The 26,556-nt window shown below is 34.8% G+C and overlaps 1 protein-coding gene across 1 annotated transcript in view; it reads right to left on the reverse strand.

Moving 5' to 3' along the window:
• LOC106051609 (putative inactive carboxylesterase 4) overlaps window positions 1–20,488 on the reverse strand; it is a 68,535-nt gene extending 48,047 nt beyond the window's left edge. Inside the window, exon 1 of the mRNA XM_056027839.1 lies at window positions 20,372–20,488. Coding sequence (XP_055883814.1) covers window positions 20,372–20,374 — 3 coding nt within the window. The 5' untranslated portion in view covers window positions 20,375–20,488. The remainder of the gene's footprint in view (window positions 1–20,371) is intronic.
• Window positions 20,489–26,556: the final 6,068 nt, after the last annotated feature.

Raw genomic sequence — 26,556 nt, forward strand, 5'->3', positions numbered from 1 at the left:
GCATTTTCTAGCGCATCCAGCACTGTCGATAATCAAAAATATTGAGACAATGAAGGATTTTACGTCTGGACCGCTCGCGATTAACTTACTCGTGTTGATAAGAACTTTTTTTTTTAGTTCTTTTCAAACAGATGTGTACAAAGTTCATTCATTATCAGACAAGCTGTTGGGGTAGATAGAATTGTTTGAGTCAGAGATTGGTACACAAAGATTAACTTACTCGTGTTGATAAGAACTTTTTTTTTAGTTCTTTTCAAACAGATGTGTACAAAGTTCATTCATTATCAGACAAGCTGTTGGGGTAGATAGAATTGTTAGAGTCAGAGATTGGTACACAAATATTTAATTTGTAATCACTTTACTCTAATACGATATTTCCAGTGCTTCGAGAGCTTGCTTCAATAAAAGATTTTAACGATTTTCGACGTGTTAAATAAAATGGTGTGGGGCTAAGTGTGGGGGCTAAGTGTGGGGGTTAAGTGTGGGTATAGTTCTTGGCTTCCGAACCGAGTGGTCTCGGGATCAAATCTAGTTGAAGGATTTTGAATATCGGTCATTTTAGAACGCCCCCGAGATCTTCCAACTCTAGTGGGTATTCGACATGAATTGGGGAAAGTAAAGGCGGCTTGTATTTGTGCTGGTCACTTGACACCCTCGTTAACCGTCGGCCATAGAAGCAGACGATCTTTACATCATCTACCTTCTAGATCGCAACCTCTAACAGGAGTACTTGACTTCTTTTTTTAAATGGTTCTAGATCTAAGTTTATAGTTGTCATGGAGAATCTAATCTAAAGAGCAACATTTATGCTTTTTTTCTTTAAAAAAAGGGGGGGGGGACAGTTTTCTGAATAGAAATAAGTTGATTTTATTTATGGTGCATAGCTATTAATAACTAGCTATTTTTATTTTTATTTTTAGTATGTAAGGTGTTGATAAGTTATGTATTTTAAAATTATATAATAATTTTGTCAACATTTTTTTAGCACTGTGGAACTAAATTCATAATTTATTTTGCTTGTAGCGCAAAGAAAACTTTGGATTATTAAGTTGTCTCTGGCTATAGCGTCCTTGACATTGTCTAGTGGATTATATTTCTCTCTTAAATCTTCCTGCTTTTTTTTTTTTTACGTTTTTGCTATAAGTTACATTTTCTCATCTCCACATCTCTCCATATATATTTTTTTTCCCTTTTCTTTTTATATGTAATTGGCTTGCGTTATGTAAACCGATCTTAAAGAAAGAAAAATCAAACAAAGGGGAGACTACTGTGTCTAAAATGTATCTTATGCTCCAATTAGATTCCAATTAGTGTAACTCAATTATTTTTTTTTTAGCATTTTATTGTTATGTGTGTCATTGTTTTGTTTGGATTGTTGTATTTCATAATCAGCGTCTTCTCTTGTGCCTGGGGCGATTAAAAACAACATACGATCAGCGAAAATCTTTAAAAAAATATTTTATGTTGAAAGGAAATTAAAAATAAAAATATTTCAATTATTTCTATGCAATGGAATATTGAAATCATAATTGATCTGCTATTATCGGATGCACGAGAGTTGACCTCATATTTGTCTGGTGTGGTCATTGATAAAGGCAGTAGATTCTCCACTCAAAATTAGGAGTTGTCGCAATTATGATTAGTTTTCATCGATAATCTAATCCAATTTAGCCAATATCAGTTGGCAATGCAAGATTAGCTCTTATATGAGTTTGTCCTTGCATATAAGAAGATATAGACATTCCTACATTTTTGTTTTTAAATACATGTGAGTTAACTAGTTAGCTGTCTGCTGAGGTAGTGGTGAAGTTAGGGCGTTGGATTCTCTACTCAAAAAAAAAGAGTTTGAATCTTGTCTCAGTTATCTTTTATGGCACTGTGAAATACTGCTATTGCAAAGGGTCAATCCCGAACTGTGTACCCCAGACATCTATTTGTATAATAAAGTTCTATGCCTACAATATATGCACCTGTTTATTTCTCTCAAATAATTCTTTGTTTTGAATAATCTACGTTTTATAATCGTTATTTGATTCTCTTTTGATTCTCTTTAGTCTTAGTGGAATTTGGAAATTCCTAAGTATGGAAACAATAATTAACAGAATTTTTTTTTTTTATAGAATTAATTTCCCCGTGGTACACAACATGGAGAACGCCGATATAGTGTGGTAAAAACAACACTTGATGAATGCACACAAAGATTTGCGTAGAAATACAAAAACAATGATGAAACTCTCAGTCTCGTGATTTAAAAGAGTAAAGTTCCATTGTCATAGTTCTCACAGTCTATGGGTTAGATGGTGTAAAGCTCATCTGTTTCTGTGGCCCACAGTTAAAGAGGGTGTCATGGGGCCAGCACAACGACCAACTATGTCAGGTGCTCATTGGAGCTGGCTGGACTCAGTGGCGCCCTAAAGTAAAAATCCCAGTCTTCACCAGGATTCGAACCCTTAACCCCCCAGTTTGAAAGCCAATCGCTTTACCTCTCAGCCACCGCGCCTTCACTCTCGTGATTTGCTGATCATAAGAAATACAAGTTTTTTTTTTTTCCCTAGTTCAACGTACTGGATGTGTGGCTGGGTGACCTTGGCATTGGTTGTATTCCCCCCTTTTGTTTTTTTACAAGCAGTGATGTTCTTGCAAACACCGGGGTATAGACAGTATAGAGGGATTTCTTATGGTCCGACGCTTGGCAGGGCTTGTATCCCGTCTGAGGGGATGAACGTATACCAAAACCAAAGGCAGTTTTTTTTATTGAGTTCAAAGGTGGTCGACGCAACAGAGGTGTCCCAAGGAAACAATTTAAAGACCAGCTTAGGCGCCAACTTGCTGTGACATAGAACAGATCACCTGGCTGCAGGCGGCTTTTGAACGAGGCAGTCGGTGATCACGTAAAAAAGGTCACGGGAGACACATTTGGACCAAAAGGAAATCCACTTCCGGTGACAGACGTAGATGGCGAAAAGATAATCTAAATTGACTACCGGTGGACAATGGTTATGTCTGCGCTGTCTGTGGCAAAATATGTAGGTCGCAGCTGGTGCTGCGTATCTACGTGAAATACTGTAGTCCTCATTTATCTTCGGACTTGAAGACGAGCCTTATTATTATTATATAGGAGGGGACTGAAATCTTAATGCATCCTGAAATTTTTACGCACTTGTTTGAGCCAGACTAGACAGACAGAAAGAACGGCGGAACAACATTTAGAGGAATTAAAATATAAACAATTACATAAAGCTTAAACTAGTTACAATAAAAAAAAACTTTTCCAAAAAAAAACATTCATTTTTGTGTATACAACGTAGACACACTATAAATACATTACTTTGCTGTTATAACTAATGAATGATAAATTTATAAAAATGCAAATCACACATCATATCAGCTAAACTACTGAATTCTAGATAAGACAGTGTGCAAAATGTTCCTGAACTAATATCCTTTCTATAACTATCTAATGAATACGTGCGGGAATACAGGACGTTCTTGTGTTCAAAATTTAAAAAAAAAAAAAAAAAAAGCCAAATCTAATTTTAAGATTTATATTTTGAAAAAAAAATATAAAGGTCAAACGAGAGCTTTCCATGTGGGGCCAATTAGCTAGTACTTCTTTTCTCAAAGATAAAAATTGTTTAAATTTCTAGAAAAATCCTTAGAGCTGTTTTCGAGATACATGTTCAGCCAGGCTTTTGTTTGTTTTTTTGTTTCCCGACCCCCATGAAGAATTCGCAAGCTGATAGAAGGGATTGTGGAAAAATAAAATCCACTTAGAGTACATGGGGGGAGGGAGGGGGGGTTGGTGTACTACTTTATGTGTGTGTCAGACGTGTTTCTTGTGTGTGTGTGTATGTCTTGTGTGTGTGTGTTGTTATGCATCTTGTTGCTTAAATGGTACTCAGTGACCTAAGATCTGAATTGAAGTCCTGGGTAGCACTTTAATACTTGGTACTCACAAAACATACACACATAAGCCTCGACTATACACACATAAGCCTAGACTATACATACATAAGCCCATAAGCCCAGACTATACATACATAAGCCCAGACTATCTCTTTCATGACCTTGTCCGGCGGTATAAATATTTGAATGATTTTTTTTTGTTAGATGACACTTCTCTCTTGAACTGCAGGATGTGAGGAGTCTAACGTCTAACTAACCAGACAGTTGGGGGGGGGGGCGGGAAAGGCCGGTCAGGACTAACATTGACCAGTGCCCGTCTGCCCGTGCAGCCAAAACATTCAACTGTATCCGCCCCCGTGGTCACGTGACGGACGACCGCGGCTCATTCCTAATAAATATAACTATGACCTTGACCTTGGTTGGAGACATTCTAAGCACGTTCTAGTCTCAAAATTCAAAAGTCGTCTGCTCACAAAATAAATGCAAAGAACAAGAGTGCATTCTTATTTCCGTGGCTAAAAATAGACAATGAAAAAATCTTGAAGACTGGAACTTGAAAACAATTTAATGATTGAAGTTTTTCTGTAAACACATCTCGTCTGCTGTGCGGCGAAGAACGGGAACGAAACAAAAACACAGTTTAGTGGACTTTAGAAGATTAGGTGGCCATTTTATTGAAATATCTCCAAGGGACATTTTTTTAAATCTATTAAAAAGAATTAAATAAAAAAAAAACAATGACAATCTTTATTTTAGCTTCATGTGTAGTTTTTTTTTTTTTTTTGCTTTTTTGAGATTGTTGGTCTAAAACTTACACAAACTGATCTGTACTTTGGTTACTTGTTGATTTTTTTTTTATATTTCATTCTACAAAGCTGACAATTTGCACGCAATCATTTGATGGTCCTGACAACGTATTGGACATTATTCTGACTGAAATCTAACCAGGCAATCAGCTCTTTGTTAGCGCTTTATTCTTTAACATCCCGTATACGTCCAATGAGAGAAACATAAGAGCAAGCGATGTGGAGAAATGTGGTGGGGATATAATGGAGTCTAAAGAACAAGGCAAGAAAATGAAAAGAAATAGGGAAGTAACAAACTAATTAATGACATGGATGGACACAATATTGAGAGATTCTTGTCGCTAACAAATGACACACATTATAAAGGCTTAGAACTTTAATTCTACAGGGGATGAAAAGTGCGAAAATAAAATGGTTTATTTAAATGCTTTGCTTTATCAAAACTTTTTTTCTCTAAGACTAAGTCTGCTTTATTGATCGTTATGGAAATCTGTTTTGATTACAAAGACTCTTTTCTCATATAAAAACAAAACAACAGAAACATTCCCATAAATAAAACAGACGCAACATAAAGAGTTCATTCAGCCACAACACACAGGCATCTTGGTCCTTTTCATGTTTCTTGATCAACGAGTGGCGTTGATATAGTCTGACCGAGTAAGGAACGAACGAGTTTTTGTACCGCTCTGTTCTAGTCTTGAATGACAGATGTCGCCCACTTCGCGACGCCTTCACGTAGTTATGATGGACACCGGAGACACACACAAAAAACAACACCTCATCATTTATAAAAAAGTCTCCAATTAGAGCAAATTTATTTTATCCTTTTTTAAATTGTTGCTCTTTTAGCTTGGTAGTCTAGCATTCTGTAGTTGGTAATGGGGATTCCCGAACGACTTTTTAACGATATATTATAGTTTCACCATCGAGAAGTACGTAGAAGTCTAACTCATAAAGCGCTGGTTGTGTGTATGTTTGTGTTTCAACATTGAATGTTGTTCGTATTTACATCTATATTGTTATTGTACAGTAGTTACGCTGGGGTGCTCACTTGTAGTCAAGCTGAATTTCAATTTGATTAAACCAATAAAAATTATCTTATCCAAACTTAAGTTACATCCCTTTATAATAGATTTACATTTCTTTGGTGAAAAATGAAGAAGCCCTGTGTAAATGCCAATACTTTGTAAACATATTGATCTAAACATAGAAGTCTGTCTCCGTTTTTTAGCGGCGTTTATCCAGCAAGAGCTGATATTTGTACTTACAAGATGTAAGTTTTGTCTGCATAAAGATGAATTTTAGATTTAGTGATTTTTGAAAAAAATACTGCCTTTCCTCATCTCAAATAGGTAGCTGACATTAGCTTGGGGAAAGTAGAAGCTGGTTGGTAGATGTGCTGGTCACATGACTCTGTGTTTGCGTGTTTCTATGGTGACGGTGGGAGGTTAGCGATTGGCTGTGAATGATGCAACATAGGTGGCATTGTCGTCCTTTGGTCTTAGTTAGGGGAGACGACTCCAAAGCGTAAGACTGAACGGTTGTATTTTGCAGTGAGATAGATTTTGTTAGAAATATTATAGTCTAGTGCATTTATTTTTATCTCATTTCAACTTGATTTTGTCGATATTATAATTTTATTTTTTAAAGTTTATTGTTCAATAAGAAGTTATTTAAGTTTTATTAGGTAAGTTATGCGCCTACAGCTGTTTAGTTGTCTACCAGCAGTTTGGTGCTACAAGCCAACAACCGGTAACTACAATGACATCCTCATTTACCGCTAGCCTCTGAAACAGATGACCCTTAGACCAACTGCCCCATACACCGTTACAGTGAAATAAATAATTAAAGTAAAAGAAAATTCATTCTGATTTCTACTACAAACCGGTCAACATGACCACTAGAGAAAACTGTCCAGTTGTCTTTTCATTTTTTTGCCTCCAAATAGCCTTCACCTTCGATATGTAAAAAAAAAAAAAAAAAGCCCTGAGTCTGTAGATAGACCGTAGCAGAGTAATCTAATAGAGTAAATAAAGTAGATAGCCTCTCCATGTCTGATGTAAACACCAGGGACACTCTGCTCTAGTAAATATGGAAAGAGAGAGAGAGAGTAAATTATACGATAAGGTAGATACCATTTAGATAACCTCATTTTCTGCTTAGGCGTGGCTGGAAGAATTAAGCTCAACCATCAAGGGAAGAAACAACGAACAGCATTAATTAACCTCAAAACACATCGGCGGTGTTCCAGTTGAGTCTCTGTTACAAGTAGTATACATGTATAGTGGTTTCTAAAGGTTAATTGAAACTGCGTTTATATATTTGAATAAACTTTGGTTTAGAAATAACAATGTGAAAGGAGCTCATTCTTATAAGAAGGAAGATATTTATTTCATTTGGAATGAAACATCTGAATAAATCTGAACATAATGTTAATAATAATGTTCATGTATCTGAGGATAAGAATGTTCCTTGTTTAGAAGTTATGTCCTTTGTTTGTTGGTCTGTTATTTGATCTTACTCGGAATTAGAGAATGGTCTCAACTCCGATGGTCCATGAGATCAGTTTGAAATACTTAAACTCGATGGTTCGTCAGCTGGACGCTCGTAACTTTGAGTATTGGTATAATAGATGTATCATACAAAGTAGGGGCCCCGACATTATTTGTATGAGATGTCTTTTTGTTTTGGTATGGTTTCTCTAGTCCAGAATATCATTGAGGGAGACCACCCTTCAAATAACAAACGTGGGACCTGGTCTAGAGGTTATATCACCTTGAATGAGGTCTGTTAAGAATTGGTGACATGTTCAGAATCCCATAAAACTCTTGTGCTGGATTTCTTCCATGATCCCATTATTCAGGGACTGTGCGGAGACTCTTCTTTCTTTCTTCTGTCTGAAGGTTTCATTATGGTTCGATAACCTGATATATATTGTCTACGTCTTGGCCATGTAAACAATATAAATAAATATTAAACATTGTATAAATAACAGCGTTTTTTGTATGATAGATGTAATAACAAGCAAAATACTAAAAAAAATCTTTCAAAAAAAAAACTAATCTAAGAGAAGAACAGCAAAGTCACTGTGTCTAAATACTGAAGGAATAAGCTCCCCTTTCATATAAACATAATAAACCAATAATTACTTAACCAATTGAATATTTAATAAAAAAAAATGATCTCTGTATTGTCAACGACTCCATATAATGCAAACATTTCAACTTGATTCGAGAATTGGGAAGTTAAGAAAAAACGTGTACAAAACTTAATAAGGAAAATAACTCCATATACAGTCACATCTCCAAATAAGAAGCATTTATTTCCTTTTTTCGATACCAAACAAAATAATTAAATATCATAGAAATAAACTAAGTGGTAAATTTTTGGATTAATTCATTTTTAGCGGCCCCCGTAAGGGGAAAAAGCCGCTATTAGGTTTGTGCAAAATGTCCGTCTGTCCGTCTGTCACACTCAGATCTCGAAAACTAGAAGAGATATGAAAAATATTATTTCATCATTAAATCCGGCTTGAAAAGTTTAGGTGCAACGGCTACTTTTGGTTTTCTAAAAGCAAACCGTTTAATTTATAAAATTAATTATGCAAGCGATTTTTTCATAAAAATACACCAATTCTAAAACAATTACGTAAATGTAAGGGAGGCAATGTTACAATATGCTAACAAAGATTGACAATTGTTGTGTATTTTCAGTATCACTAAGTCAAATATATTTTTAAAATGTACAGGAAATGTTTACAACAAATACAAATAATAGTTAAAGACGTTTTTTCTGGTCAACTAGCTGCTAAAATTAAAGAAAACATTTCTGTTTGTTTATAAAGGCTAATAATGCACTTTGTATGTAAATATCACGCACATTTTTTTAAGTGGACTTTTTATGCAGCGATTTTCGTGCAGTAGCGTAACGTCGCAACATGATCAGGTGCTAAACCAATTCCTTAAACTTTTTTTTAAAAATCAGATTTTATTTATTTTTTTTTTAGTGCCCCCATCCGAATAAAAGAAGCTTATTTTTGTGCGTTTTGTCTGTTGGTCGGTCTGTCCGTCACGATTAGATTTAAAAACTAGAACTCTAAAAGCTATTGAAAATCTGATTTACCCTTTAATGTTTCTCCCATAACATCTCAATAGTTTTAAGTATCTAAAATTGATTGTTCCGGATTTTTTTGTGCAAAACTAATCAACGCCAACAAATGTTTGTTTGCTCTTCTAACTTATATTACATTCAATTTCCATGCTTAAACGTTGCAAAAACACATTATCAATAATATGTTGTTCCGTTTTTTATGTAAATAGCATATGAATGCTAAATCATAATCTCTATACTGACTTATATTTCATTAAGTGTAAAAATGTTCCGGATATTGTTTTATAAAACATGAATTATGCCTAATGATTGTTTGAAATTGCATAAGGCTTTTAAAAAAAGTAATTTACTAGAATTGATTACTGAAAATTACTTTTTAGACATTTAATTTTCTTGTAAAACATAACATAGAAGTTTTGTAATCGATAAAGAAAGTTCCGGATTTTGTTTCTTACAAATCGTCGCCAGAAATTTCCGAATTTATTTAAAAATCTACTAACGCCAAATAATTGTTTGAACTCCCTCTTCTAATTAATAAACAAATAATCTTCTCATTTACGAAATAATGTTTTTACGGATTTTTATGAAAAATATTTTAACTCACTACTCTCTTACAGTACATTTAACTTTCTACCTAAAACATTAAAAAATCTAATTATCGTTAATATTATGTTCCGATTTTTAAGGAAAACAGAATCCAAACACCAAAGTAAGGTATGAAAATCTCTCCACGTGGCTGTAGTACATCTAATTTTTATACGAGACCATCCAAAAAATTTAATTAACGGTATTACATTTATCTGAAATTCTCTTTTTCTTTTACTATTTATACAAACATCCGGAACAATCTATTATATAAACTTTTCAATTGTGTTCATACCTAAAAATTATTGCGATGTTTTGAAACGTAAAATAAAGGTTAATCAATTTTTAATAACTTTTAGTTGTTTTTTTTTATATCAAGATAACGGACAGACCGACTGACAGACAAAACGCAAAAACAATGTGGCTTTGATCCTTTTTAAATAATATCTATTAGAACTCAGTGCACCAATGCCTATGAACCCTCGTTAAATATCTCGTGTAAATAAAGACATTTTTTTTATGGTACCGGTACTAGCCTATTGTGAGGTAATGGAATTTTTTTTCTTTGACGTCATATGAATGGACTCTTTAAATGTAATGTTAAAAGAACGCACTCGGTGCACCAATGTCTATTAACCCTCGAAAAAATTGCTTGTATTAATGAAAACATATTTTAGTCTAACTAAGCCGTGTGACGTAGTGTTTTTTTTTCCTTTGACGTCACATGGAATGAATTCTTTAAATGAAATGCTAAAAGAACGCACTCGGTGCACCAATGTCTATGAACACTCGAGAAATGGCTCGTGTTGATAAAGGTGATTTTTAGTCTAGCTAGGCCTTGTGACGTAGTGTTTTTTTTTCCTTTGACGTCATATGGAATGAATTCTTTAAATGAAATGCTAAAAGAACGCACTCGGTGCACCAATGTCTATGAACACTCGATAAAAGGCTCGTAATGATGAAGGCGATTTTTATTCTAGCTAGGCCGTGTGACGTAGTGTTTTTTTTTCCTTTGACGTCATATGGAATGAATTCTTTAAATGAAATGCTTAAAGAACGCACTCGGTGCACCAAAGTCTATGAACACTCGATAAATGGCTCTTATAGATGAAGGCGATTTTTAGTTTAGCTAGGCCGTGTGACGTAGTGTTTTTTTTTCCCTCTGACGTTATATGGAATTAATTCTTCAAATGAAATGAAAAAAGAACTCGGTATAGTAATGTTTATTAAGCCTCGTTATATGACTCGCGTTTAAAAAAGGAATGATATCTTGATTTAGATCTAATCTAGATTTTTTAAACTAGATCTAGATTTTTATTACAGTATATCTAGATCTGGATTTATATTCTAATTAAAATTATTTTAGAGTCTAGATCTAGAATTTCTAGATCTAGTTTAGACTAAAATAGACTAGATTAAGATGTAGAATTTCAATTTCTAAACTTAAAGTGTAAAAAAAAAGTGTAGATTTTCATTTCCAAACGTTTTGATCAATATTGTAATGTTTTAATATACTAAAACTAATCTACTATTTTTTTATTAAATTTAAATTTAAATTTACGGCAAATAAATCTTTGAAACATTATTACTTTTGACCATCGGATGGCTGCCTGGTCGTGCGGTTTGCGCGCTGGACTGTCGTTCAGATTTATGGATGGCCCAGGGTTCAAACCCTGCCCGCTCCCATCCCCCGTCGTCCTGCGGGAGGTTTGGACTAGGAAGTAATTATCTTCAACTCTGAAGGAACATCCGAAACGTGTAAAACATTTTACATCAAAATTAAATCACCTCTTGAATATTATTTGCGAATATGCAGATCCGACAGGGATCCGACTTCGACGGGGGCCGCCTCTGAGTTTGTGTAACACAAACTCTCTTTGTAATCTTGTTTTTTTTTTGGTTAGTTTCAACAAATAATTGTGTCAAGTTTCAACTTGTTCCGAGAATGGGAAGTGGGAGAAATAAAATGTACAAACATTGTACCAGACAGAGTGAGTTGATCTAAGCTTTGTAACACAAACTTAAGCAGCTCATAGAACGTGAGCCACGAAGTGACATTCAACTCCAGTCCGAAAAATAATCCATTCCTTCTTTCTACAAGCATTAGACACGAGATTCGGATTTCAAAACAAAACCACGTGATAGACTCTAGAGAAATGTGGGACGTCAAACTCTTTCTAGTGCGCAGCAGTCTAGAATGTTCCTTGCACCAAGAATGTGCAATATTAATGACCTCCTGAGAACACAAGTCGCCATTGAAATCAAGCCAGTGAACGGAAACTGATCCATTATGATACGAGAGTCCCAGGTGTGTGGGGGATGTCGGTCAATGCGCGTGATGTCCCTGGTGTGTTACAATAAGTCGTTCTCATTTTTTTTTTAAATAAGATTTGACGAAACTGTTTTGACCAATAGAGAAATGACATCACTAATGGAACCTGAATATTAAATTAGGTCAGTACAGCCTCATTCTAACGAGACATTTCTGTGAGGGTGAAAAAAGCATAGGTCAAAATAAGGCGGGGGGGGGGGGTAGGAAAACGACGTTAAAGATTTCTAAAAATGTTTTCCAATATCTAATTGAAAGAATAATGTTTGCTTACAAAATATAATAAGCTAATTTTTAGTAACGCTTTCTTTGTGTAGTGGTTTAAGACGGGATGGACACGGTAGCAATATAGACTATACGTACGACATAGTCCATATAAGCATGCTGTGTATGACTTTCATAAATGTATGATATATATATATATATATACTATATTTATATATATGACTTTGACTTAGGGATGCTATATATGAATTTGAAATAAGCATGCTATATAAGACTGAAATAGTCATGCTATATATGACTTATATAACTGATGCTATATATGACTTTGAAATAGGCATGCTATACATGACTTTGACATAGTCATGCTATATATGACATCAATATAGGGATGCTATATATAAATTTGATACAGGCATGCTATATATGACATCGATATAGGGATGATATATGTGACTTTGATATATGCATGCCCAGGGTCGGATTTCCCACATTTCAAGAATGTACAGCCGACCATAGCCTCAGATTAAAAAATATAAACTTTTAAAAAGAAAATACATATTCATTATAAGAAAATAATTGAAATGATTTTAAGTATACAATTGCTTTATGTTTTTCTTCATATATATGATATGCTTTTAGATTTATTATTATTATTAAGTACATTTATATTGAACTTTGAAGAGGGTAGGGAACGTCACATAAATCCTGGCCAGGGCCTCCACTTACTAAAACTGGCACTGGGCATGCCATATATGACGTAGGTATATTATTAAAAGACTTTGATTCTTGATAAACTTTACAGAGAACACAATATTCTATTCTATATTCTATTACACTTTAAAATGTAAAGCCTTCTAAAATAGAAAGTGAGGCATTCAGCAGTTTATTTACATTGCAAGCAACAAAAATAGCAACAAAAAAAGAAAGTCAAAGCTGCAATTCTTGTGGGTGGCAGGATGTGTCTATGTCAATATGTCTTGGCATCGTGCCAATACTTGCCATATAAATTTGTCTTTCTCCGTGGCCGCCAGCATCTCTGAGCAGATAGACAGATTAGACTAGAGCCTGTCATTTTGCTATCGGAGTCTGTGTTTCTGAAATGTCTATGATTTCATTTTTAACCGTTTACCAAGAGATTTCCGAGTTCCAACAATCCCCTGGAGAAAGATGCAGGTGTTAGATCCTCCTGATTTTATTCATTTATATATTTTTTTCTTTTCGACATCACGGCACCGAATTGTTCAGCGAAATGTAAAGATGACAATGTCGTAAATGAAAGAACAAAACCTCGAAGTCTCCGTCATTTGTTGTCAAACTTCCCTTTATTCTGTATCATGCTACACATCTCTAGGACAAAACACAGACACATGGATGAATGGATGGAAGGGTGGATAGATAGATAGATAGATAGATAGATAGATAGATAGATAGATAGATAGATAGATAGATAGATAGATAGACAGATAGATAGATAGATAGATAGATAGATAGATAGATAGATAGATAGATAGATAGATAGACAGACAGACAGACAGACAGACAGACAGACAGACAGACAGACAGATAGATAGATAGATAGATAGATAGATAGATAGATAGATAGATAGATAGATAGATAGATAGATAGACAGACAGACAGACAGACAGACAGACAGACAGACAGATAGCTAGATAGATAGACAGACAGACAGACTGATAGATAGATAGATAGATAGATAGATAGATAGATAGATAGATAGATAGATAGATAGATAGATAGATAGATAGATAGATAGATAGATAGACAGATAAACAGATAGACAGATAGATAAACAGACATTAGGAATTTATGTTATTATTATCTTGGAATCTTGGATATTTTTCCCTATCCATGATGTCATTGTGTATCCATGATGTCATAATGTCAGATATTTTGATATTTCATCCTCGTTGTCATCAGTACATCATACTAGAACTTTATCAAACTGTCCCAACTGTCTTCGTGTTCTAGCAGTGGACATTTTATTGTCTATACATTCAGTAGAATTTAGTCTCAATTCATAAATAAAAAAAAAATAATAATAGCAAAGTGTTCCGCTAAGGAATAAGTTTGGGAAAAGTTGGGCTAGAGTAACACCATTAGTAAAATCACTAAACATAGAAACATTATAGGACACAAGACTACAAAGTAAAGTAGCAGTACTACATTAAACACAGAACCAAAACTTACAAATATAAAATACAAACGCAACGTAATAAAATACTCAGAATGACACAAAGACAAAGGCGCATTTCTTTTTCCATATACTAGGACAAATTATTATAAGTGCTCTTTCTTCCCTAGTGCCATAAGGGGGTGGAACGGACTCGTAAGGAATCAGCCAGGAAAACCCATGAATACGTAGACTCGTATGACGTAATGATCTTCTTCATTATAGGAACGTCTGTAATTTATGAGATAACAAGGCCAAATCTATCTCATTTAGAAAGTATGAATGAAACAATTCTATTGCATGTAATGTTCTTAGCTGTCGGAATTTAATTCAGAAGCTATAAGTTGCCTAGATCTAGATCTAGAGCAAGAAGCTTTACGGTAAGTAGGCCAAAGTACCACTCAGATGTATGAAACGCGCGTGGATATTCTCCAGGCTATTCAGAAACATGCAGTACATACGTCAGACGTGATATTTACATCAATTAGCTCCTGAGTGCCGGCTTCTGGCAAGAGTCGCACTGAATAGACCCTTTAGTGGTGAGCTAGGTCAAAAGCATTAGGTCATATCTTCCCAAACAATGTATCATAAAGTGGTGCATGAAAACAAAAAAATTCAGCATAAAGTTTTTAAGCCGATAAATTACTTTGCCAGAACTTATGTGAGTGTGTGTGTGGCGATAGCCTAACACGCCCCCCACCCCCTCCCATGGATTCACTAGTGGATACACTCTTTCCATCTTTATCTCGGATCTAATGTTCACTATACCTCCCTGGCTCAAATACCGGCTTACTGGATAACAGGGCCGGATTTAAGAACAAGCATGCGGGGCTACTGCCCCTAAGACTCCATAAAAAGGGGCCTCCACGAAAGAGATAGAAATACATCCAATTTTCGACGGGTCAGAAACTTACTTTTTCTTTAACATTTTTTTCCCACATTTTTACCGCTAACACTTGAAACCTTACGCCGTCTGGCAACATTGTTGTGATTAAGAAGTGCCCGCTAGTAGCGTGCTTGGAATATGCTAATGTTGCTCCGGATTTACGGCAGTTCGTCTACCAAAGGCCTTGCCCTCCACGAAACTATACACTTTTTTAAACCAAAATATGCATATTAAATGTTTTTGTTGAAAAAGAAAAATGAGATTAAATGTATAAATACTCTCTTTCTTTCTTCTAAACTATTTGAAGGTTTTAGATCTAAGTATAAATTATTCATACTTAGATCTTTATTCAAGCTTTGGACAAACAAAGTGTAGGGGCTTCCACAAATATTCTTGCCCGAGGCCTAAAAAAATACTTAAATCCGGCCCTGATAACTAACAAACAAACAAACAAAAAGTTTCCCATTCAATATCTTTACGTATATTCTATATTACTCATGTGTTGTGAATTACAATGAGCTCAGGTCCGGGCTCTTTTGCGGGGGAAAAAGGGGGAGGGGGGAAGAGGGCATCTCGGATAAGGCTTCCGTGCTGCCTTAAGGCGCTCAGCTAACACGTTCAACCAGAGTCGGGATTCGAACTCAAGCCCCCAGATAGGTAGCCAAGCTGTTTAAGCTACTCAGCAACCCATCTCAAATTTATTAATTATGGTCATGTGGTCGTCAAAATGGACGGTCGGACGGTCGTCAAAATGGTCCCGAGTTCCAACCTCTTCCACTGTCTTCTGCCGTCCTGCAGGAGATCTGGGCGAGATAATAATCTTGATAGTTTTCAAAGTCGAGGCATCATTAAGTAATGGAGAAACATTTTTTCTCAGTCACTAATGGCTCACCAGGGTGGAAATGACATCAATCGAAGGCCAATTTTTAGAAAGCTAAAGCTTGTATCTACTGTCTGGTAAAAAGTTTTAACGCCCTATTTCTCCCACACTCATTCTCGGATCAAGTTGAAACTTAGCACAATTATTTATTGGCGAATACAATACATGAAACAATTTTTTTTAAATAACCAAGTAGTCAATTAATTTAGATAATTATTATTTTGTTTGATAACGACAAGAGAAATGAATTCTTCAGTATTCATAGATACGGCTAAATATTTGGGGTTTTGTCCACTTCGATAATTATAGACTTTAGTTCTCTCTCATTCTCTGAACAAGTTCAAAACTTTCAACAATTATTTAGTGTACCTAACAAAATATGAATTAATACAAAAATTAATAAAGTAGTCAATTAATTGTTTTTTTTTATATCGAAAAAGATAAAATAACTCTACATTATTAAGAGATACTTGCAAATGGGGAGGGAGCTCTTTCACTTAAATAAGCTTTGTTTTTTTTTTTGTTTTTTTTTAAACATTTTTATATTATGCCTGTTATACACATGATGTATTTAAAGATCTCAAATTTAAATTTAAAGAAACAAAAATCCTGAACTTGATGATTAAAACTGTAGACTATCAGTCCGTAAATGACTGTGCTAACATTGAGCCACTACGCCACATGGTTTATGGATTTGTTCGACAGAATAGTAGCTAACGACCTTCATGCCTGTCATCTTACTGCATGCTAGCTGTCAGTATCGTCTGCTGATTAAAAGCACGTGTTTCTTTGATTCTGATCTCATACATCAATGTGGAGTGTGTGTGAGAGAGAGAGTAAGAGAGAGAATGTAACGTCCAATCTCATAAAAATCTGCCCATGCTCTAGATCTATTATCTGCAGACTTGCCAGGTAGATAGCATCACTTACCTACACCGAGTGGCCTTGACTATGATCTCGTCAAGTCTGCTGCAGGTATTGCAGCGTTCGTCACGTGGTTATCTTTACCTGCAAGGCGCGAGACTTTCATGGTTTTTTGTTATAGAATTCCCTGTTAATAATTTGTCACCCCTGTCGCGCCACTTGTTGAACTCTTACCAGTCTGGGTTTGTTTGTTTTTTTTTTGTAATTCTTTTTCGTGCCTACTAGTTTTACAAAGCTTAAATCAATTCACTCTGTTTGTTTGTCTGTCTCTCTGGTAAAAAGTGTGTACGCGTTATTTCTCCCACACCCATTCTCGGATCAAGCTGAAACCTATCAGTTATTTATTGACCTAGGCATGAATCACTTTTTAAAAGTAATCAATTGGACAATTAATTACTGGTAATTCATTATTTTGTTTAATAGAAAAGAAGGGAAACTTATACTTTAGTATTCATATACAAGGATACATTTGTTGGGTTTAGTCCCCTTAAATAATTGTGAACGCTATTTCTCCCTCACGCATTCTCCGATCAAGTTGATACTTTAAACTTTAAACAATTATTTATTGTACCTAGCAAAACATGAATCAATAAACACAAACAAAAAAAAATCAATTAGTCAATTAATTATTGGTAATTAATTATTTTGTTTCATATCGAATAAGGGAAATAGCTTGTACATTATTGGTAGATATGTTTTAATGGAAGGAGTTCTTCCCCTTTAAGGTGTTTTTTTTTAAGGATTTTTTTTCAACGAATTAAAGACTACAAGAGGAAACAACCATGTCACCGCGTGACTCCTTATCAACTAAAGACAATGCTAACACTCAACTGTTTGTGCATAAAAAATATATTAATATAAAGCAAGCATTAGCGTCTCGCTCTATGACAGTGACCCAACTAAAAATGTTTTTAATACAAAATGGGCAACTTACTTACCAACGCTAATATATCAAGGACAAGTCTTGCAACGGAGAGGACTCAGCATATCCACAAAACTGAAATTCTACAGTGATGCAGTTCTTCTGTCACTTCTATGTGCATAAGAGTCCTGGTCCCTATATTCCCGCCACACCTAAAAGCTAAACTCCTTCCACCTACGCTGTCTAAGGAGTATCCGTAAGGTGCGTTGGTCCGACCACATACCAGACACCGAATTCTTAAAGCTGTCCAACATGAGCAGATGATGTTTGGGTCATCTGTTTCTTAGGCTAACGTTTAGTGAGCAGGGTGTTACGTGGTCAACACATCGACCAACCGCCTTTACTTTCCCCAGCTAAAGTCAGGTACCCATATTGAATGAAATGGCAAATAATGACAAAATTATTTCTAACGGATTGACCATGAACTTGCATGGGAAGGCGTTTTGTGTAAGTGTAGTGACCAACTATCACAGCTTGAATTGGTTCCTGTCACACTCAACTTAGGGTTGTTGGTATTTATGTGCTACGATATATCTGGTCGTATTTACTTGTTTAGTCCCTCCCACACCATACAGCAGATAGAGCGGCACTTTGTCTCCGCAGTGGTAACGGTTCGCTTCCCACTATTATCACAGTATTAAAAAAAAAAGCACTGTTACGCTTCGTACAATTTAATAACGTAAACTCGTGTCTGCCAGGACGCCCACATTTTAAGCTCATTAAAGAAACTGAACAAAAAGTGAGTTAATAATTTTCTTTCGAAACTTTCGTTTATTATTGTCTTTAATGTAAAAAAAAATAAAAAATAAATTTAAATCGGTCAAGTTCTAGTTTGTGTGTACTGATGAGCTCATATTATAAGTGTCATGTTTAATGTCATCTAGACGTTAAAACTTTGCTGAGTTTTGATCCAATAAATTATCAGAAATAATTTTTTTTTTCTGCTTTGACATTCTGTCTTTTTTTTTTAAAGCCCTCCTCGTGTGGTTTCACATTTCGACACATTTTTTTTTGTTGTCTGATATATTATTTGATTTTTCATGTTTCGAAATATATGCTCTGGATATAAGACGCTCATTTTATGAAATGGCATTTCTTTTTTAAATGTAGGGGGACAACTCACGCAGCCAACGGGATAAAACTGTATTTATCTCCCCATTCAAACCACGAGTGTCAAGATACATATTGTGGAGTTTGCTTTATAAGCTTAGGATGAATTTAAAATTGGATCAACCTGTTGCATATTTCTGAATCTGATAAAGAGACAAAACTAGCAAAGATTTACTGCTGCAGGGGTGAATGACTGTATAGAAAATACACTAAACATGCCTGTAGGTAACTCTGCCGGACCAAGTTAAAACAAAGGACGCTTGGGCTACGAGACTATTCGTATGTTTTTATTTATTAATTATATTAATCATCGGACTCGAAGTCAAGCCCTATTACATTCTCATCAACCTGCTTTTTTTTAATTGCCCCCCTCCCCCCGTTGTTGAAAGCCTTGAATCCTCTCTCCACCTGTGTAATCACCTGTATTCTTCATTAAACGCATGTAACAAGAAAATGCATTACATGTAAGAACAATCAACACTTACAGATGAACTACAACGCAGATGAACTAGATGTATTTTGTACAGAGGCGGCCTTGGGGGTAGCGAGTGGGGCCCTGCGCCTCAGATGGGCCCCGCAAAAAAAAAAGAGAATATTTCGTCAGTAGTCACCGTTAGCTCATCATACAAATAGTCGTGACCCTGATATCACACTCAGACAGCGCACTGCTAACTCGGCCTCCTGATTTGTCTAGACTTTGCTGATAGCTGGTGGTATTAAAGAAGTGCTGAACATCTCTGAATTAGGGTTTGAGTTCTCTCCCCTCCCCCTTTCTTTTTTCTTCCTGAAGTTCACGAAATGTCACTAGGATCAAATTGTCTGATATAAACACACTTCTGTAATACGCAGACGGACAGACAGACAGACACACACAGAGAGACCCCTTTCCCCCCCCCCCCCCACACACACACACATTTTTGAGATATGTCTCTAGCTGGCGCTCAATCAAAACGAACTCTCACGCGAAGAAGTTAAAAAGAAACAACTGCACGCGCCTAGCTAGTCTATAGAAATAATACAGCACCAAATGTTGGTGCAAGGTGAGCAGTGCTAAGATGAAACATGCGATTGTTTGCAGAGACCAAAAAAAGCTTTAACTCATTAAAAAAAAGAGGTGACACCCATAACAGAAATAAACATTTCTAGTCTCAGAGTGCGGCGTGATCTGATCCTTATAATTGAGGATCAGGGGGTGAAGGTTGGTCTTTAAGTGTTCGTTAGATGAGAAAAGATACTCGTAATCGTAAACTATGAACACCGAGCAATAGGTCTGTCTTTGAGCACATAACTTCTGAAATCTCTTTCGTGAAGAGCGACGTGCCGAGAGTATTCCACTAGAGTAATCGTCCCTGTAGAAGTAGTAACCTGAACATTGAACAGTCCCTCCTCTCTGTCGTGTCCTGGTCCCGTGTTCTGTAAGACGCAGCCTTTTGTCGAGAAGTCGGTCTACTGTCTCATCGCTCTCTCTGCATAAGTCTCTCGCCCGAAGTACTCACCATTTGGGCTATGAACTGCGCTAGGATGACCTTTCGCTCACACTTGATGTGCCATTACGCATCTTGGAGGTGTGGTCTCTTCCTCTGCCTCCAGAAAGCAGGGTTTCTCAAACTTTTTACTACTAACGCCTCCCTAGACCAAAAAAAAAAAAAAAGGAAGTTGAAGATAATTTACAAAACCTTCCGCAGGGCGACGGGGGATGGCAGTAGGCAGGTTATAGACTTGGTAACAACGACAAGTCTGAACAACAGTCCAGGGCACTCCACACGACCAGGCAGCCACCCTTGACAGTACTGATACTGAAAGTTTGGTTAACATGAGAAATAAAGGGTGCAGTTGAACAAATACTGAAGGACATCTTGACTGTGTACTAGCCTTGTAGTGCAGCACCCCTCTTGGGAGACCTCCTCCAGTTCTCGTGAGAAACTAATTCTTCTTCTTTGTTCTCGTGAGAAACTAATGAAAAATAAAGCCTCCAAGACACTCCAAGTCTATAGAATTAAGCCTACAGCCTCTTACCTCTAACTTTTCTCTTATAATTAACTTGTTATCCAAGACAAAAATCTAAGACTCTGGGTTTTATCTTCCACGTTCGCATCCACTTGGCTCAGATGTGGCTAATCTCTAAAGACAACAAACAATACTTTGTGTGGGGAAATGTCGCTTTAACCAATCATTAACTCAACAAAACAGGAAGTGTGTGTGGATATAAGTGTGTGTGTTTGCACCTGCAAGAAAGTGTGACTGCGCGGCGCCATTGTGTGTGCAATAAATTGTGCGTATCTGTGCTGTTTGCAACCAAATGATCAGCACCCTTTTTTTTTTTTTTTTGGGGGGGGGGGGGGCGGGAAATTAAAATACGTTTAAATGTTTCTAAATAAAACACCCTAATATTCCCAGTGATGCTTTTCAAAGGATTTGATTCAGGGTTGGATCTACGGTGGTGGAGAATGTGAGGTTACCCAAGTTACTCCACAAACTTAAAAATATAGTTATTAAAATGCATCTTAAATATATAAACAAAAGGGAAAATAAATGTACTAGATCTCAATTTCTCTTAACAAAAGTAACTTACGTTTAAGATAGACTAATATGCAGTTTTCGACGCTTTCGACAGAGCCCCCACAAAAATCTCGCCTAGGGCCTTCACTTACGTAAATCCGGCACCAATTTGATTAGTAGTCAGTTCATTAGACCCACTTGGAATTTTTATGAGAGGCCAGTATAAGTTATTCACTGAGATCTATCAAACTGTAAGTCGGAAGCTTTAGCAGTAGAGTCTATTACAATGTTAAATATTTTTATGTCAGATTAGACATAGCTTGATTGTCACATTAAGACCAATCGTCATTCAAGAACTGAACAGTTATGGTTATATTAAGTCATGGTTATGTTAAGTTATGGTTATGTTAAGTTATGGTTATATTAAGTCATGGTTATGTCAAGTTATGGTTATGTAAAGTTATGGTTATTGGTTATGTCAAGTTATGGTTAGGTTAAGTTATGGTTATGTCAAGTTATGGTTATGTTAGTTATGGTTATGTTAAGTTATGGTTTGCATAACGAAAAAAATGCACAAGCGTCTGCTATGGTTGAAGTAAAGTCAGTTTTCTACTCACTTCTGAAGATCACATCAAAGCTATGGGCTTGCAGTTTATTTCAAGATAACTCTTGATCTTTCATTGCTAATTTTATATTTGTTAAACTCCGTCAGATATGAAATCACAGAAATGACTTTTTTGTTGCTATTTCTTTGAGTATTTCGTCAACAAAGATCACGAAACGCGATATCACTGATGTTCATCTAATGAAAATGCAAAGAAAGAAACCAAGATTCTTTAAGAGTTTGTTTTTTTAATTCCAGGGAATGTGTCGAACTTTTGTTTTAAACATATTTCAATTTTATCTTTGTTTCTTAATAATCTATGAACCCTAGAATATCTTTTTATCTCTCTCTCCCTCTATCTGTCTCTCTCTCTCCATATATATATATATACTAGACATATGTTACCCGCGACCCGCGGGTCTTTATTTGCGCATTACTGTCGATATAGTCACTGAGAGAGTTTTGTAAACAATTAAACGAAATAATAATGTAATAAGTAAAGCGAATGTGTCAATGTAAAAATAGCTAATAGGCTTAAATCCAATTTTTTTTTTAAATTAAAACATTTGCTTTTGAATAATCTAGTGGATTGGATTTAGATGTATGTTAAACGTAGCTAATGATCCTTTCACGTTATTTCTCTTTCGCTACGAAAATAAAATTAGTTTTGCGAAAATGGTTTACCCGAAGTCGATACATTCTTATCTATTAAAAACGAAAAGAGCGATAGCTTTGTTAAATAAATGGGATTATAAAGTGAACAATTAAACGAAATAATTTTTAGTACGCGAGTCATGAATGAATATAGATCTAGGCCTATCTCAACTCGGCTTCGCAGCTTTCATACATGAATGTAGCTTTAGAAAACCAAATTTGAATGTTTATTTGATCAAAATATGAAATGAATGGACTTTAATTAATATGTTTATGTGTTAAAGTATAAGACTATCTGTGCGAAGAGAAGTTTTATCATCTTAGTGTTGAATTAGAGTTTTAGATCTAGGGATGGGATTATAAAGTAACAATAAAACGAAATAATTTTTAGTACGCGATTCATGAATGAATATAGATCTAGGCCTTTAACTCGGCTTCGCAGCTTTCGTAAACGAATGTAGCTTTAGAAAACCAAATTTGAATGTTTATTTGATCAAAATATGAAATGAATGGACTTTAATTAATATGTTTATGTGTTAAAGTATAAAACTATCTGTGCGAAGAGAAGTTTTATCATCTTAGAGTTGAATTAGAGTTTTAGATCTAGGGATGGGATTATAAAGTAAACAATTAAACGAATTAATATTTAGTACGCGATTCATTACTGAATTGTCTAATGAAAGAATGTTCGTCAGGAAATCTGTAATCACAGATATAAGGAACTAATTAATGTAAAAAATGCTTTTGAAACACAAAATTGAAGGTTAATTTTATTATATAATGAAATCAATGGATCTTCTTTTGTCTTTTCATGTGTCAAAGTAAAAAACTATCTGCGCAAAGTGTATTTCTTAAAATTAGATCTAGGTCTAAATCCTTTCTATCTTTTCTCATGTCAACATTGTAGACATGGCCTAGATCCATAAAATACTATAGCTGTAATAGAGTCGGACAACTTTATTTTTTTTTTGAGGGTCTTAAGTTTGTTTTAGGGCTACAATACATACACTACGGTCTAAGTTGGTACCCAAGGAACATTCCTGCCTAGTTTTATCAAGATTGGTCAAGCGGTTTTGATGTCTATAAGTAACATACATACATACATACATACATACCCCTCACATTCTATTTTATAATATAGACTAGACATATGTTACCCGCGACCCGCGGGTCTTTATTTGCGCATTACTGTCGATATAGTCACTGAGAGTGTTTTGTAAACAATTAAACGAAATAATAATGTAATAAGTAAAGCGAATGTGTCAATGTAAAAATAGTGTGACTGAAGCTATCAAATCAAAATAGCTAATAGGCTTAAATCCATTTTTTTTTCAAATTAAAACATTTGCTTGTAGGCCTACATATATTTGATTAAAATTTGAGATGAATAGACTAAATTTTGTATGTTCATGTGTATAAAGTATAAAGTATATATTGAGGTAGACATAGATCTAAATCTACACTAATCTAGAGTTAAACATTGGCTTTTATAGAGTTCATTCTGTGCTGTGCATGCGTGACCTTTTTTCATGAATGAATATACTATATAGGCCTATCTCAACACGGCTACGCAGCTTTAGCGAACAGCGAACGAATGTATTAAAATGCTTTAGAAAAACAAATTTGAATGTTAATTTGATTAAAATATGAAATGAATGGACAATAATTAGTATATTTATGTGTTAAAGCACAAAACTATCTTTGCGAAAAGAAGTTTTATCATCTTAGAGTTCAATAAGAGTTTTAGACCTAGGCCTAGGAATAGACTCAGTAGAGAGATGTGTTAATGTGTAACCATTGGTAATGTCTAATGAAATAATGTTCGCCAGGAAATCTGTAGTCACAGATATCAGGAACTAATTTATGTAAAAAATGCTTTTGAATAATCTAGTGGATTGGATTTAGATGTATGTTAAACTTAACTAATGATCCTTTCAAGTTTTTTCTCTTTCGCTACGAAAATAAAATTAGGTTTGCGAAAATGGGATTACCCGAAGCCGATACATTCATATCTATTAAAAAACAAAAAGAGCGATAGCTTTGTTAAATGAATGGGATTATAAAGTGAACAATTAAACGACATAATTTTTAGTACGCGATTCATGAATGAATATAGATCTAGGCCTATCTCAACTCGGCTTCGCAAATTTGAATGTTTATTTGATAAAAATATGAAGTGAATGGACTTTAATTAATAAGTAAAGCGAATGTGTCAATGTAAAAATAGTGTGAATGAAGCTATGAAATCAAAATAGCTAATAGGCTTAAATCCATTTTTTTTTTCAAATTAAAACATTTGCTTGTAGGACTACATATATTTGATTAAAATTTGAGATGAATAGACTAAATTTTGTATGTTCATGTGTATAAAGTATAAAGTATATATTGAGGTAGACATAGATCTAAATCTACACTAATCTAGAGTTAAACATTGGCTTTTATAGAGTTCATTCTGTGCTGTGCATGCGTGACCTTTTTTCATGAATGAATATAGGCCTATCTCAACACGGCCACGCAGCTTTAGCGAACAGCGAACGAATGTATTAAAATGCTTTAGAAAAACAAATTTGAATGTAAATTTGATTAAAATATGAAATGAATGGACAATAATTAGTATATTTATGTGTTAAAGCACAAAACTATCTTTGCGAAAAGAAGTTTTGTCATCTTAGAGTTCAATAAGAGTTTTAGACCTAGGCCTAGGAATAGACTCAGTAGAGAGATGTGTTAATGTGTAACCATTAGGTAATGTCTAATGAAATAATGTTCGCCAGGAAATCTGTAGTCACAGATATCAGGAACTAATTTATGTAAAAAATGCTTTTGGGTAATCTAGTGGATTGGATTTAGATGTATGTTAAACGTAGCTAATGATCCTTTCACGTTATTTCTCTTTCGCTACGAAAATAAAATTAGTTTTGAGAAAATGGGTTTACCCGAAGTCGATACATTCTTATCTATTAAAAACGAAAAGAGCGATAGCTTTGTTAAATGAATGGGATTATAAAGTGAAAAATTAAATGAAATAATGTTTAGTACGCGATTCATGAATGAATATAGATCTAGGCCTATCTCAACTCGGCTTCGCAGCTTTCGTAGGCAAATGTAGCTTTAGAAAACCAAATTTGAATGTTTATTTGATCAAAATATGAAGTGAATGGACTTTAATTAATATGTTTATGTGTTAAAGTATAAAACTATCTGTGCGAAGAGAAGTTTTATCATCTTAGAGTTGAATTAGAGTTTTAGATCTAGGGATGGGATTATAAAGTAAACAATTAAACGAATTAATATTTAGTACGCGATTCATTACTGAATTGTCTAATGAAAGAATGTTCGTCAGGAAATCTGTAATCACAGATATAAGGAACTAATTAATGTAAAAAATGCTTTTGAAACACAAAATTGAAGGTTAATTTTATTATATAATGAAATCAATGGATCTTCTTTTGTCTTTTCATGTGTCAAAGTAAAAAACTATCTGCGCAAAGTGTATTTCTTAAAATTAGATCTAGGTCTAAATCCTCTCTATCTTTTCTCATGTCAACATTATAGACATGGCCTAGATCCATAAAATACTATAGCTGTAATAGAGTCGGACAACTTTATTTTTTTTTAGGGTCTTAAGTTTGTTTTAGGGCTACAATACATACACTACGGTCTAAGTTGGTACCCAAGGAACATTCCTGCCTAGTTTTATCAAGATTGGTCAAGCGGTTTTGATGTCTATAAGTAACATACATACATACATACATACATACCCCTCACATTCTACTTTATAATATATATATATATATATATATATATATATATATATATTTGTCTCTCTCTCTCTCCTCTTCCTTGTATGCGAAAGTATCACTATGAGAATGTGAGACTGCCGACTAAATTATGAGTTTCTCTCTGTATATCTCTGAGTGTTTC

This window comes from Biomphalaria glabrata, chromosome 4 (genome assembly GCF_947242115.1).
Source record: "Biomphalaria glabrata chromosome 4, xgBioGlab47.1, whole genome shotgun sequence".
In the NCBI taxonomy this organism is placed as follows: Eukaryota; Metazoa; Mollusca; class Gastropoda; family Planorbidae; genus Biomphalaria; species Biomphalaria glabrata.